The 13,481-nt window shown below is 43.9% G+C and overlaps 1 protein-coding gene across 1 annotated transcript in view; it reads right to left on the bottom strand.

The window, feature by feature from the left end:
- MYO10 (myosin X) overlaps positions 1 to 13,481 on the bottom strand; it is a 198,168-nt gene that overhangs the window by 88,777 nt on the left and 95,910 nt on the right. Inside the window, exon 4 of the mRNA XM_083449257.1 lies at positions 5,129 to 5,316. Within this exon, the coding sequence (XP_083305383.1) occupies positions 5,129 to 5,316 (188 nt within the window). The remainder of the gene's footprint in view (positions 1 to 5,128; positions 5,317 to 13,481) is intronic.

The following is a 13,481-nucleotide window of genomic DNA, read 5'->3' as shown; positions in this document are numbered from 1 at the left end:
GGCAGCACGGCTTAGGTTTGTAAAGTTGCATGTGAAAAAACCACAAGAATTCTGGAACAATGTCATCTGGACAGATAGACCCAAGTGGAGATGTTTGACACCTGGGAATTTCCATCTGAGTTATCCCCAACAAAAAGGACTCTGGGTTTTTTGTTTTTGGAACAGTACATTTAAACCTTTTTTTAATTCATCATGAATTATTTCCCAAATACTCTTTTACCCTTTTACAGGTCCACCACATATGATAAAACATACCCTCAATCTCCGGGACATGGGTGGCGCTGTGGGTTAAACCACACAGTCTAGGACTTGCCGATCAGAAGGTCGGTGGATCGAATCCCCGCGACGGGGTGAGCTCCCGTTGCTCGGTCCCTGCTCCTGCCAACCTAGCAGTTTGAAAGCACGTCAAAGTGCAAGTAGATAAATAGGTACTTCTCCAGCAGGAAGGTAAACGGCGTTTCCGTGCACTGCTCTGGTTCGCCAGAAGCGGCTTAGTCATGCTGGCCACATGACCCGGAAGCTGTACACCGGCTCCCTCGGCCAATAAAGTGAGATGAGCACCGCAACCCTAGAGTTGGTCACGACTGGACCTAACAGTCAGGGGTCCCTTTACCTTTACCCTCAATCTCATTACATCTCCAACACATTTCTATGATTCTATGTCCAAGAACCAGGTAACATTATTAATACTGGATATTGATTGACCACAACAAACCTCTTTAACTCACCTATTTCAAACACACTTGTTAATCCAACACACAAACACCCAGCACCTGCTCAACATCGTAGCCTAAATTGAAGGTGTGAGTCACAAGAAAAACCCACAAAGAAGAATCAAGGCAAGTCCAACATTTTACATTCCTAGTTTGACAACATCTTTTTTAAGCGACCCAGACAACTACGCACTTGGGACTTTTTCCAGCCGGGCTGACAAGCTGCACAGAAATAGTAAGAGTCAATTCTATTAGCAACTTAAAGAGACTGGGATCTGCTTGACTGTAAGCTGGACAGCCAAGCATGCAACCCACAACGAAATCAGCTCTGTCATTTATTGCTGGACACAGATGAAGGAACGCTGGTACAAGTCCTACTGTATTTGGAATGAAACGTGTCACCGATAGCATAACATAGCAGCTTTCATTAGCAGTCGCCAAAAAAGAAAAGAAAAAAGTGACTAATGCTGAAAGGATTTCCTGCTTTCTCTGTGATGAGAAACCGCATGGCATTTGACAGTTCCAAGGCTCTTGTCCCACACCCATGTGTTTTTGGCAATAGCCCATCTCACTCCTGGCTATGCCTGTTCACTGTAGAAACTTGTTTACTGTTAATTCGTTGGATTCGATTGTTTAAAAAAGACTTTTTCAGTGCTGTGTCTACAGATGGTTAGGTGCCTCATGTCCCAGATCATAAGATGGGTGGATAAATAGATGGATGAATGGATGGAGAAAGATAGATGATAGATATATATAGATAGAAAGATAGATGATAGATAAATGATAGATGATAGATGATAGATATAGATAGATGATAGATAGATGATAGATAGATTGATATAGATAGATAGATGATAGATAGATGATAAATAGATGATAGATGATTGATAGATGGATAGCTAGCTAGATGATAGATGATAGATAGATAGATAGATAGATAGATGATAGATAGATCCACAGTAGGTAGATGCCATGGGTGTGGTGGTGCCCTGGTCTAAACCACTGAGCCTCTTGGACTTCAGATGGTCGGCAGGTCGAATCCCCGTTGCTCTACCCCAGCTCCTGCCAACCTAGCAGTTCAAAAGCATGCAAGTAGATAAATAGATACCACTGCGACGGAAAGGTAAACGGCATTTCCGTGCGCTCTGGTTTCCATCACGGTGTCCTGTTGTGCCAGAGGCAGTTTAGTCATGCTGGCCACATGACCTGGAAATCTGTCTGCGAGCAAACGCCGGCTCCCTCGGCCTGAAAGCGAGATGAGCGCTGCAACCCCGTAGTCGCCTTTGCCTGGACTTAACCTTCCAGGGGTCCTTTTCCTTCACCTTTACCTAGATGTGATGGGCTGGTTTGATGCAGAGGAATGGTGGGAGGAACCAGCTGAGGAACCACCAAGGGAGGAAATCTCAGAGCCCTGTGGTGGGACAACGGTAAGTGGGCAGAGGGAGAAGACTGGGAAGAGGAGAGGGTGTCCGAAGCTGAAGCTATAACAGGGCTTAGTGAGCTGGGAGAGTCTGTGGCAGAGAGAAGTGCAGAATCAGAGGCAGAAGCAGATGAGAGGGAGGAGGAAGGTCAAGAGGGAAAGATGAGTCTGGCTGGTGAAGGGGCACAGGTTTCTCTCCCTCCTGCTGCAACAAGCTCCCCTCTCCCTGTCTCTCAGAACCAGAAGAGGGCTGAAACAAGTGGAGCAATGGCAGACTGCATGCAGGCACAGTCTTCGGTCGCTTAGAAAAAGCCCCGGAGAGGGGACTAGGTGGGGACTTTCCATCTCGACAAGTGATGTTCATGGAGTAAGACCACTGAGAATGAGCTGCTCTGCTCATTAGGCCTGCCACTCGACCAAGTCTGAGGAGGCTGTGCTTTTGCTAATAAAGAGTTAAGTCCAACTTTGAACTGTGTATTTACTGACCGGCACGCTTCCTGTGACTGTATCATTAAAAAATGGATGTTTACCATGACAAACATTGACCCAATGTAGGGAAACAAGTGGCAGCATGTCCAAGGGGCTTTCTGGAAGTCCTGTGATTCCAGAACACTGCCTTAAGGTCTCTTCCTGCTTTAGATTTTGTTCTTGGGTTGCCCTGCCCATGCCAACTGGTGTGAGCCGAGAATAGAAGAGATGCATTTTAAGCGCTGCTTTCTTCAGCAAACTATATCAGGAAGCCAGAGACTGATAGTTTCCCAGTAGCTACCGTATTTTTTGCTCTATAAGACTCATTTTTCCCCTCCTAAAAAGTCAGGGGAAATGTGTGTGCGTCTTATGGAGCAAATGCAGGCTGCACAGCTATCCCAGAAGCCAGAACAGCAGGAGGGATTGCTGCTTTCACTGCGTAGTGATCCCTCTTGCTGATCTGGCTTCTGAGATTCAGGTTGTTTTCCTCCTCCAAAAACTAGGTGCGTCTTGTGGTCTGGTGCGTCTTATAGAGCGAAAAATACGGTACTTCCTCGTATTTCACTGACAAAAACAGCAAATTAAGTAAGGGGGGCACACAATATTTAAATTCAAGCTTCAGTGTCCACATAAAGATAGCAAAAATGTATGTTAAAATTATGTTAATGGTGGCACTGCAAAAAGCGAGCTTTGAATGCGGTAGTCTGAGCTACCTCACTGCATGAACGAAACAGGCCTTTGGGGAAAGGCCTGGTTTCTGTGTTTCAAGCAGTACTCTGGAAATGGCTTGCCTTCACTCTCGTCAAAGGGAAGAGTGCTATTCTCCAAAAAAGAAGTGAAATTTATTGTAAAAACCAGCTGAGGCCTAGCGAAACCTCAACAACTTCTAGGAGATGAATGTGAGCTTTAGTAATATCTGACTAATCACAGCTCCCGGCATGCGTACCCACAAATACACGTTTATGACCCTCAGACATGTTAATTAATACACAAATTTCATACTAAGCGCTAAACTATCCATGAAGCATAATCATGTGGTTCAGCTCTTCCTGAGACTGTTTCCATTTCAGAGTTCACATGAAGAGATGGCATGATTCACTCCACCAGACCAAGCAAACAAAACTCCTCACACCTAGAAAATTAGCACATTAAGAAGAAAGCTGCGTGGCTAGCCTTTTGGCTAGCATGCTATCTTTCCATGTGTAGGAAATTTGTTTGCATGTGGTATTTCCCAAGCATCGAGTCCCCTACCTGTGTCCTACAACATAGGAAAAGCTGTAACACGTAATTGCATTAAATGTCCACAATTCCTCCTTGGAAGGGCTTTTCCAAAAAGAAATTTTGACTTGTATAAAAGTGCAACTTTTCTGGGTGCTTCTAGGCTTAGCACATAGCTGCATAAGGTAAAGGTAAAGGGACCCCTGACAATTAGGTCCAGTCGTGGCCGACTCTGGGGTTGCGGCGCTCATCTCGCTTTATTGGCTGAGGGAGCTGGCGTACAGCTTCCGGGTCATGTGGCCAGCATGACTAAGCCGCTTCTGGCGAACCAGAGCAGCACTTGGAAACGCCTTTTACCTTCCTGCCAGAGCAGTACCTATTTATCTACTTGCACTTTGACGTGCTTTCAAACTGCTAGGTTGGCAGGAGCAGGGACCGAGCAACGGGAGCTCACCCCGTTGTGGGGATTCGAACTGCCGACCTTCTGATCGGCAAGCCCTAGGCTCTGTGGTTTAACCCACATTGCCACCCACGTTCCACATAGCTGCATATGCTATCATATAATATTATTGATACTGGCATTACAAACAAATAAGAACAGTAATTCTCTGTCTAGCTGGCAGAATGGTATCCTGGCAGCTACTTGCTTGAACTAAAGGTAGTAATCCCACCTTTCATGTCTCCAAAAGCACAATAAATGCGAGGTGCAACATCAGCACCAATCAGCAAAGTCACGGAATGGCACCCCCCCCCAAAAAAAAAAACAATGAACATCAGGGCCAATGTTGGAAACTATTTTATCCTCATTAAAGGAAAGCACAGTTGCGTTAAACAACAGACAAAACAACCAAGCCCCATTAAACAGATTAAACCAGCCAACATGTTCAGGAGTTTTCATTATAGTTGCTGTCATTACTTATGGGCTTCCTGAAGATCTTTTTTTGATGGATTGTGTTTATTCGAGACTCCTGGTGACAAATTAATCCTCTGCACAGCAAGGCAACAAACCAGTGGGGAAAATCAGTGTTCAGAGTGAGACGAGGTCTAAGGGAACAGGCCAGAGCGTGTGGGGTGCCGATATATGTGTTTATTAAATGACCACAGGACAGATATTTAGCCAAGAAGGCTTTGTCATTTAAGAAGCCATTTAAATCATGCAGCAAAGCTACATCTCCACAAATCTCATGATTAATGGAGTCCTAGGGGAAAGAATTAAGAGTACCCCCTGTCCTTTCTCTCCGTATTCAAGCAACTGGTGTGATCCCATACACATCTAAGATTCAGCAGCAATTAAAGAGTATTTCGGTACCTGATGAGAACACACTGGTTGTCATGACGCTTCCATAGGCAGCGGTAGCACTCGTTGGCAACAGCAAATATATGAGGCGAAATCTCTCCCAAGTGGTGCCGGCTATAATGCTCCACCGTGGCGCGGTCGTAGAGGCCCGGAATGGTCTTATAGGGGTTAACGGAGGCAACGATGGAACCAATATAAGTCTGGAAAAAAGAAAGACACAGGATTCTGGGACAAGGTGTACATGCGATTACAAGACACTTGAGTTCACGAGTTAATATAGCACAGCAAGTTTTAGCACAGCAATGTCCAGAATTTCAAGGAAAAGGGTGGAAACAACCCATTCTGTAACCAAAGGAAACAGTTGCACAGCACTGTGCTTGCTAAGGCTATAAAATGCACATTTTAAGACTTAGGACATAATCCACTTGGAAGGCCTACAATAACAAGCCTTATTAGTTACTTTATTAATTTTAGGAGACTGTTGCCAGGGCACAAATCTCTCCTCACCACCATACGTCCACCCACAACAGTAACTGGTCAAAGATGTTTTGTTTGATCTATTAGAATATGACAAGATGCCCTTCATTGGGAAATATCAAGGATTAAACAGAACTGTATCCAAAGTAAAACCAACCAACAGAAGTGTGTAAATAGGCTATACAGTTAAAAGGTTCATATAAATATAAAGACATATAAATACATATTTATATGTATATATTGCCATTTTACAGTATTTCTTGCAGTAAGTTTTTTGCTCGCCACCTATGCAGCTACAGCAAAATTAGAAACTCTGAATGTAACAACTTTTTATTGGTTAGGTGCAGGGCAAGTTGTTTAGACTAAGATCAGAATCGGCCAAACCAACTCACGATGGTTCACTGCATTTTCTCCTGGGTTTGGTATAAATACCATTTGAGATGTGTATGTAAATGGCAAATGTTCTCAACCAGTGAAACTCCACAAATACCAACCCGTTGGTCGAAAAGGCACAACTCCCCATGCTCAGCTCTGCTGGAAATATGCTGGGCATAATTCCCCCATCCCAACTTCGCTTGGACCCAGCTGGCAAAGCCAAGCCAAGCCTTGGAGATCTGAAACCAGTGTAAACCCTTAAAAAGGGGGGTCATTTCAGAGGTGTGTCGAAGGCAGGACCGGGGGGGGGGGGGAGAGAGAGAGAGAGAGACTTGGCCAGGATGTTAAACCCGTTCAGTTTGGTGACATAACCTGGCAACAAAACATAAATTTAACTTTCAAAAAAGAGCAGTTTAACTCAAAAACTATTTTTAAAGGCTTAGGCTGGTTCAGTCAGGAGTAGCTCTTGATGCTGAACAGAATTTGAATCTGGTGTAATTTACCATCTGGAGGTGCCTGCCTGGACTGTTTCCACACACTAGCAACACGTCCTGCAGAATTCTATCCGTGATATTTTATCTGTACAACCAGAATGGATTTCGGGAACCAAAAAGTGCTTTCGAGCCAACTGGTCCCCAAATGGCAACTAGGCCATTCCGTTCTGGGGACTGCAACCCTGGTTTAAGGAGCCATATATCTGAATTTCTAACACTGATCTGATGCTCAAAAAAACAGAAGACGGAAGTGACAAGAGTCCCCTGGTGTTCACGTCCTGCTATCAAGTAATCGGGCAAACTGCTTCCCAAGGTTCTAATAGCCATTAACGAAACAACTTTGAAAATCAGAAATATCTGAGCTCAAATAGAAAACGAAATTAAAGCAATCATTGGATACAAATGGTGTTTGGACTCTTCAGCTATGAAAAAGATGTTCAGGACTAGCTCTTAAGGATGTTGGATTTGGCTTACAGGGTCAAACTTCCTGATACTATAAGAACCAGGAAACATAGGCTACAAAATTACGTACTGATACAGAAGTGGACCTTGTTCACTCAGCATTGGAACGATAAGGTACAGGATGCGACCCAGCCGTATTACGTACTAGGAATAACCTGAGAGCCACCTTTTCTTCTCTCTCTCTCGTTTAACTTATACGGATAACTGATTCTGTTCTTCCTGGTTGTACCTTGTGTTGAAATTTGTCCAAGCGAGCAATTCTGAATATCTTCTCTTTGCTACAACCACCACTATTTTGTTAATGGGAAATCTGGAGCGTCGTAGATTTTAAAAAAAACAGTAAAGAAAAAAAAACATACAAACTTCTATTGGGTGGCTACTGTACATTAGGCCACACCTCCTTCTCTCGCTTGCCATTCTGCCCTGTTATCATAAAGCTCATTACACTTTTCTTTGTTTCCTTTGTTCTGTGAGCCAAGCGGACCGACAAACTGAGCACAAGTCCGCACAAAAGAAGAAAGGAGGCGGCCCTGCAGTTTGCCATGCCCGTCCCCCCCCCCCTTTAAATCCTGCAGAGAGTCGTAATTAATGGTCGCATGCATGCTAGCAACCTTGATTTACTGAAACCACGGTCAGGACGGCCTGCATTTCAGCCCGTTTCGTGCTAATTTGTAAGGGATTGGATCCAGCTCTCTTCCTAAATTACAAGTTAAATGTTTAGAGGCCAAAACGTCTTTCTTAAAAGCCTTAGTTTAACATGTCGCTGTGATTATATGTTTCCAGAAGCTACTGCCCAGTCAGGCCGTTTCTCTCTCAGAACTGCCAAACCCTGTAATCATGTTTTATGTTCACACAAGAGCTCAAATGCCTCACAATGCAATGTAGCGCGCACAACATATCCAAACGCTCCCTCTAAAACGCAAACACAAGTTTCTTTGCTCAAGAAGAATATGTTTTCTTTCCCACCATCTGATCCGGCAGCTGGTTGCAGAATAAAAGCTTCGGGAGAAGTACGAGAAAACAGAGAGAGAACTTCTCACATACAAAGCCAAAACCCAAGTTTCTTCTTTTTAAAAATTTTATTTATGCAATTCACTAGTTTTACAATCATTTTAACATTTCAAAACTTGACTTCCTTCCCCCTCTTTCTGCGGCTCCTTAAATTTATTTTTAATATCTTCTGCATATCCAAATAATTTGCTCATTTATTCATCTACTTCAAATATATACTCTTATAAAACTGCAGCAAAACCCAGGTTTCATTCATGCCAGCAAGAGAGAAGGAAATTGTTCACCTCAGTGGAAAAGCAGGATAGATTGCAAGAAGATAACAATTAATCATAGATCCGAGAGCCCTGCTGGGTGAAATAGCTGGATAGAAGTTCTTCAAAATTATAGAAACAAAACTATTTGTGCCTTTCCACATACTTCCAAGACATAAAGGGATGCTTACCCCAAAATTTAACCAGTGAAGAAGGTTTTACTGACATGATTAAAGGAGGTTTAAATATGTACAGCACTGATTACAGGGCCTTCTTGATAGTGGCACCCACCCTGTGAAATGCCCTTTCATCAGATGTCAAGTGGATGACTATATAACCTTTAGAAGGCATATGAAGGCAGCCCTTTATAGGGAAGCTTTTAATGTGCAATGTTTTATTATGGTTTTATATAAGTTGGAAGCCGCCCATAGTGGTTGGGATACAAATAAAATTGTTGTTGTTGCTGTTGTTGTCATCAAGAAATAGCTTTATGGCAGGTCCATTCTGAGGAATCACAGAATTGTAGAGTTGGAAGAGACCACAAGGATCATCTAGTCCAACCCTCTGCACTGCACGAATCCTTTTTGCCCAACGTGGGACTCAAACCCACAACCCTGAGATTAAGAGTCTTGTGCTCTACCAATTGAGCTATCCCAGGTGAGCCACAGCATGGCAGATAGGGGGCTTTAAGCCTTTGCCCCGTGCTGTGGTTGTAATCCAGATGAGGACCCCCATGCACTGACAGGCAGGCAGGCAGGCAGGCAGGCAGGCAGGCAGGCAGACAGACAGCAATTCAAATTGCAGGTGTTGGGGGGGGGGGGCTCTGATCTGAATCAGGACTGAAGTGGGGACAAAGGGGTTAAATTTACAGCATCCTACCACTGCTGCCGAAGAATTGATGCTTTTGAATTATGGTGCTGGAGGAGACTCTTGAGAGTCCCATGGACTGCAAGAAGATCAAACCTCTCCATTCTGAAGGAAATCAGCCCTGAGTGCTCACTGGAAGGACAGATCCTGAAGCTGAGGCTCCAATACTTTGGCCGCCTCATGAGAAGAGAAGACTCCCTGGAAAAGACCCTGATGTTGGGAAAGATGGAGGGCACAAGGAGAAGGGGACGACAGAGGACAAGGTGGTTGGACAGTGTTCGAAAAATACTGTAAGTGAGGGAGGAAAAACAACCCAACTCATCTTAAAGTGGACTGCCAGAACTGACTTGTCATGGATTTCACAAGATCTTCTCAACTCTCTTTCCTTTTGGTTAGCAACTAGGGGTCAATTGGTATTCCTCAGGCTTGGCTGCAGAGACTCCAGCTGGTGGCCCCCCAATGTACCAGCAAAATGTATTGTCTTTTATTGGACTCATCCTGGCTCACTGCTACACCACAACTTTACTGAGTGGCACCCGTTTTCCAATTCAGTGCGTTATGATGTAGATTGGAGAATATGTTTGGAGGAAACTGGTGGGTGCAAGGCTCTATTTTGAAGCAGCAGGTACCCTCACTGCCCCCCACCCATCCACCCACTCTCTGATTTATTCCGTTAGGAAAAAAACGTGGTGACATTCTCGGTCTGTCGCTAGGAAAAGCTAAACAAAAGAAAGCTGAAGACTATTACCGGTAAATTAGCGACAAAAAAAAAAGGGAAAAGAAAAAAAACCGAAGATCATGGCCACTGGTCCCATCACCTCCTGGCAAATAGAAGGGGAGGAAATGGAGGCAGTGAAATATTTTACTTTCTTGGGCTCCATGATCACTGCAGATGGTGACAGCAGCCACGAAATTAAGAGATGCCTGCTTCTTGGGAGGAAAGCAATGACAAACCTAGACAGCATTTTAAAAAGTAGAGACATCACCTTGCCAACAAAGGTCCGTATAGTAAAAGCTATGGTTTTCCCAGTAGTGATGTATGGAAGTGAGAGCTGGACCATAAAGAAGGCTGATCGCTGAAGAATTGACACTTTTGAATTATGGTGCTGGAGGAGACTCTTGAGAGTCCCATGGACTGCAAGAAGATCAAACACATCCATTCTTAAGGAAATCAGCCCTGAGTGCTCACTGGAAGGACAGATCGTGAAGCTGAGGCTCCAATACTTTGGCCACCTCATGAGAAGAGAAGACTCCTTGGAAAAGACCCTGATGGTGGGAAAGATGGAGGGCACAAGGAGAAGGGGACGACAGAGGACGAGATGGATGGACAGTGTTCTCGAAGCTACAAACATGAATCTGACCAAACTGCGGGTGGCAGTGGAAGACAGGGGTGCCTGGCGTGCTCTGGTCCATGGGGTCACGAAGAGTCGGACACGACTGAACGACTAAACAACAACAAAAGCGACAAAAACAAGGATACTGATTGAAATTAGAATTCTCCGTACAAGAACCGTCTGCTTTCCAGACACTTGGTTATCATCCACAGAGCAAAAGAAAAAAGGTGTTTACATTTGCAAAATTACTTCAGTCTCCAGGAAAATTAAATCATCACCCAGAAGGAAGCCTTGCAACAGCAATTTCCTGACTGCACCTCAACATCATCGAGGGTCAATATACAAGCATAACACTTCCCATCACTTAACCATGGTTGCAGGCTTCAAGTACGGTAGCTATTTGTGCATTATCAAAAACATCTCCCCAAAAAGAAGGCACAGATTTGCGTAACATCTTCATGTGTGAATTTATATACTCTGCTCCTACCTACAAACCCAACGCACACCCAGTGAAAAAGTTGGCATTGTGATAATAGTTTATTCTCTTGTTAATCATGCTTTTCTATTTTATATCTGACTTCCTTTAGTAACATTTTCATTTGAAATGTTTAGGTTTTTTGCAACCCAGCCAGATGGACGGGGTATAAACAAAACAAAAACTATTTATAATTATTAACCTTGCTGCATTAAATGTGCATTCCGTTGTTGACTTCATTTGTAATGTTTCATTCTGAAATCTTTAAAGATGATATTTTAGTTTCCTGTTAATTCTGTTGCTTTGAATGTACACTTGACTTTCTACAGCAATGTTTTACTCTGGATCATTTTATTTGATGTTTTAATATGCTGTGAACTGCTTTGAGATCTTTTCTTAAGAATATAGAGTGGTATAGAATTGAAATGAATAATAATAATAATATGCATTGATGTGGATTTATTAATAGTGACTGCAATTTTAAAGGAAACACAATACATCACACCACACCAGGGAAGACTACTGTTGTTTACATTGCGCGTTGTGTTGTAAGTTGCCTTGTGCAGCTTGGAGGAAGCGCAGGGCACAAAGTAAGCAAATAAATAAATCCAAATTATTATTTAGCCCAACTGTCTCATGGCTGAAAACAAGCTTCTGTTCCTAATAGCCAAAACATGTTTAGAACGTGGGAAAGAGGTTGGAGCACTCACTGCAAAGGTGATTGGAAGGGGTGGAGGGACAAGGCAGGAATATTACATAACTGGGGGGAAATTGGCTGGGGATACACAATTATTACCCCTTCTGGGAAAAGTCGAGCAAGTTGCAAATAATTACTTGTTGGAGGGCGAGGAGAGAACTTCCTTTCGGCATGGCACTATTACACAAAGTCCTTTATTATTCACATGGGCCTTGGGAACAGACTTCATTTCCATTTCATAAAGGAGCCAACTATAGAAAGGTTGCTTAATGTTCCTTTCATATAATCATCCTTTGAAAAGTAACATGGAACTGCTATAGGGCGGACAGGAACTCCACAGTTACAGGGCTTAAGGCACGCTTCATACAACACCGGGGTGCCACCTGGCTTTCTGAGATGGGGGAGCAGCATGGCACCCCATTCCTCAAGCGCTATGTCCATTTTGAGCTAAGAGCGATTCTTTCCCTTTAGAAAGAACAAGCAACGGCCTCAGCACAAAGGGGTAGGACTGTGGAGTGCCTAGTTCACAAGTTATGCTGTCCATTTACTGGAAGGCTGAATGGCATGTTAGGGGAGGGGTAGTATTTCTGGTGGCGTTGTGGTCTAAACCGCCGAGCCTCTTGGGCTTGCTGATCAGAAGGTTGGTGGTTCGAATCCCCGCAACGGAGTGAGCTCCCCTTGCTCTGTCCAGCTCCTGCCAACCTAGCAGTTCGAAAGCATACCAGTGCAAGTAGATAAATAGGTACTGCTGTGGTGGGAAGGTAAACGGTGTTTCTGTGCGCTCTGGCTTCCATCACGGTGTTCCGTTGCGCCAGAAGTAGTTTAGTCATGCTACATGACCCGGAAAGCTGTCTGTGGACAAATGCCAGCTCACTCGGCCTGGAAGCGCAATGAGCGGTGCAACCCCATACAGGGGTACCTCGGGTTACATACGCTTCAGGTTACATATAATTCAGGTTACAGACTCCGCTAACCCAGAAATATTACCTCAGGTTAAGAACTTTGCTTCAGGATGAGAACAGAAATCGGGCTCCAGTGGCGCGGCAGCAGCAGGAGGCCCCATCAGCTGAAGTGGTGCTTCAGGTTAAGAACAGTTTCAGGTTAAGTACAGACCTCCGGAACGAATTAAGTACTTAACCTGAGGTACCACTGTAGTGGCCTTTAACTGGATTTAACCATCCTTACATGCTTTTCCCAACTCAGATATTGACCTGCATGTTAAACTTTGTCTTTACTTTACAACACAGGTTTGTTTTTGTATTTTAAAACCGTAAACTGCCTTGGGTGCCTGGGTGGAAATACAAGCAATAAATGGGTAAATAATGACACAGTCCTTATTTTAACTATTTAAACCAGTTTCTCTAGATCGGCGCTGGGCCACGTTTGGCCCTGCAGATGTTTCTGGATAACAGCTTTGATCATCCTTGGCCATTGGCCATGCTGGTTTTGGCTGATGTGTGTTGGAGTCTTACAACACCTGGAGGACCAAAGGTTCTCCAGCCTTGCACTAGATGGATAGATTTGGTTATGCATGCTTGCGTATGGAATAACAATCATCGTTACAATCTGAGTTGCAGACATCCACAAGGGCAAACAATATGCTGTAATTCCATTTTAAGGACTCATCTACAAATGCGTATTACAGAGCTTTGTAACAGATTTCCACCCTTGACAGCATATACCACTACTGGGAAATTTGCAGTGCTGGCAAAAAGCTATCTTGAAATGTTATGGGCCACCTCTTTCTGGTTTTGCTCCTAGACCAGATACATGAGAAGCGCTTTTTGGAAATGTTTGCGAAGCCAGTACGGAGAATATCAGTACTCTGTAAAAAAACAACACATGCACAACCTAGCAATTTAGGGAAACAGACCTAGTGGCCTGAATTCCGTAAGCATTTCTGGCATCTGGCAAGAATTCAA

The sequence above is a fragment of the Podarcis tiliguerta genome, assembly GCF_965153285.1.
Source record: "Podarcis tiliguerta genome assembly, chromosome: 7".
NCBI classification, from domain to species: domain Eukaryota; kingdom Metazoa; phylum Chordata; class Lepidosauria; order Squamata; family Lacertidae; genus Podarcis; species Podarcis tiliguerta.
Note: the sequence above shows the minus strand (reverse complement) of the source record. Positions and strands in the feature narration are given on the sequence as shown.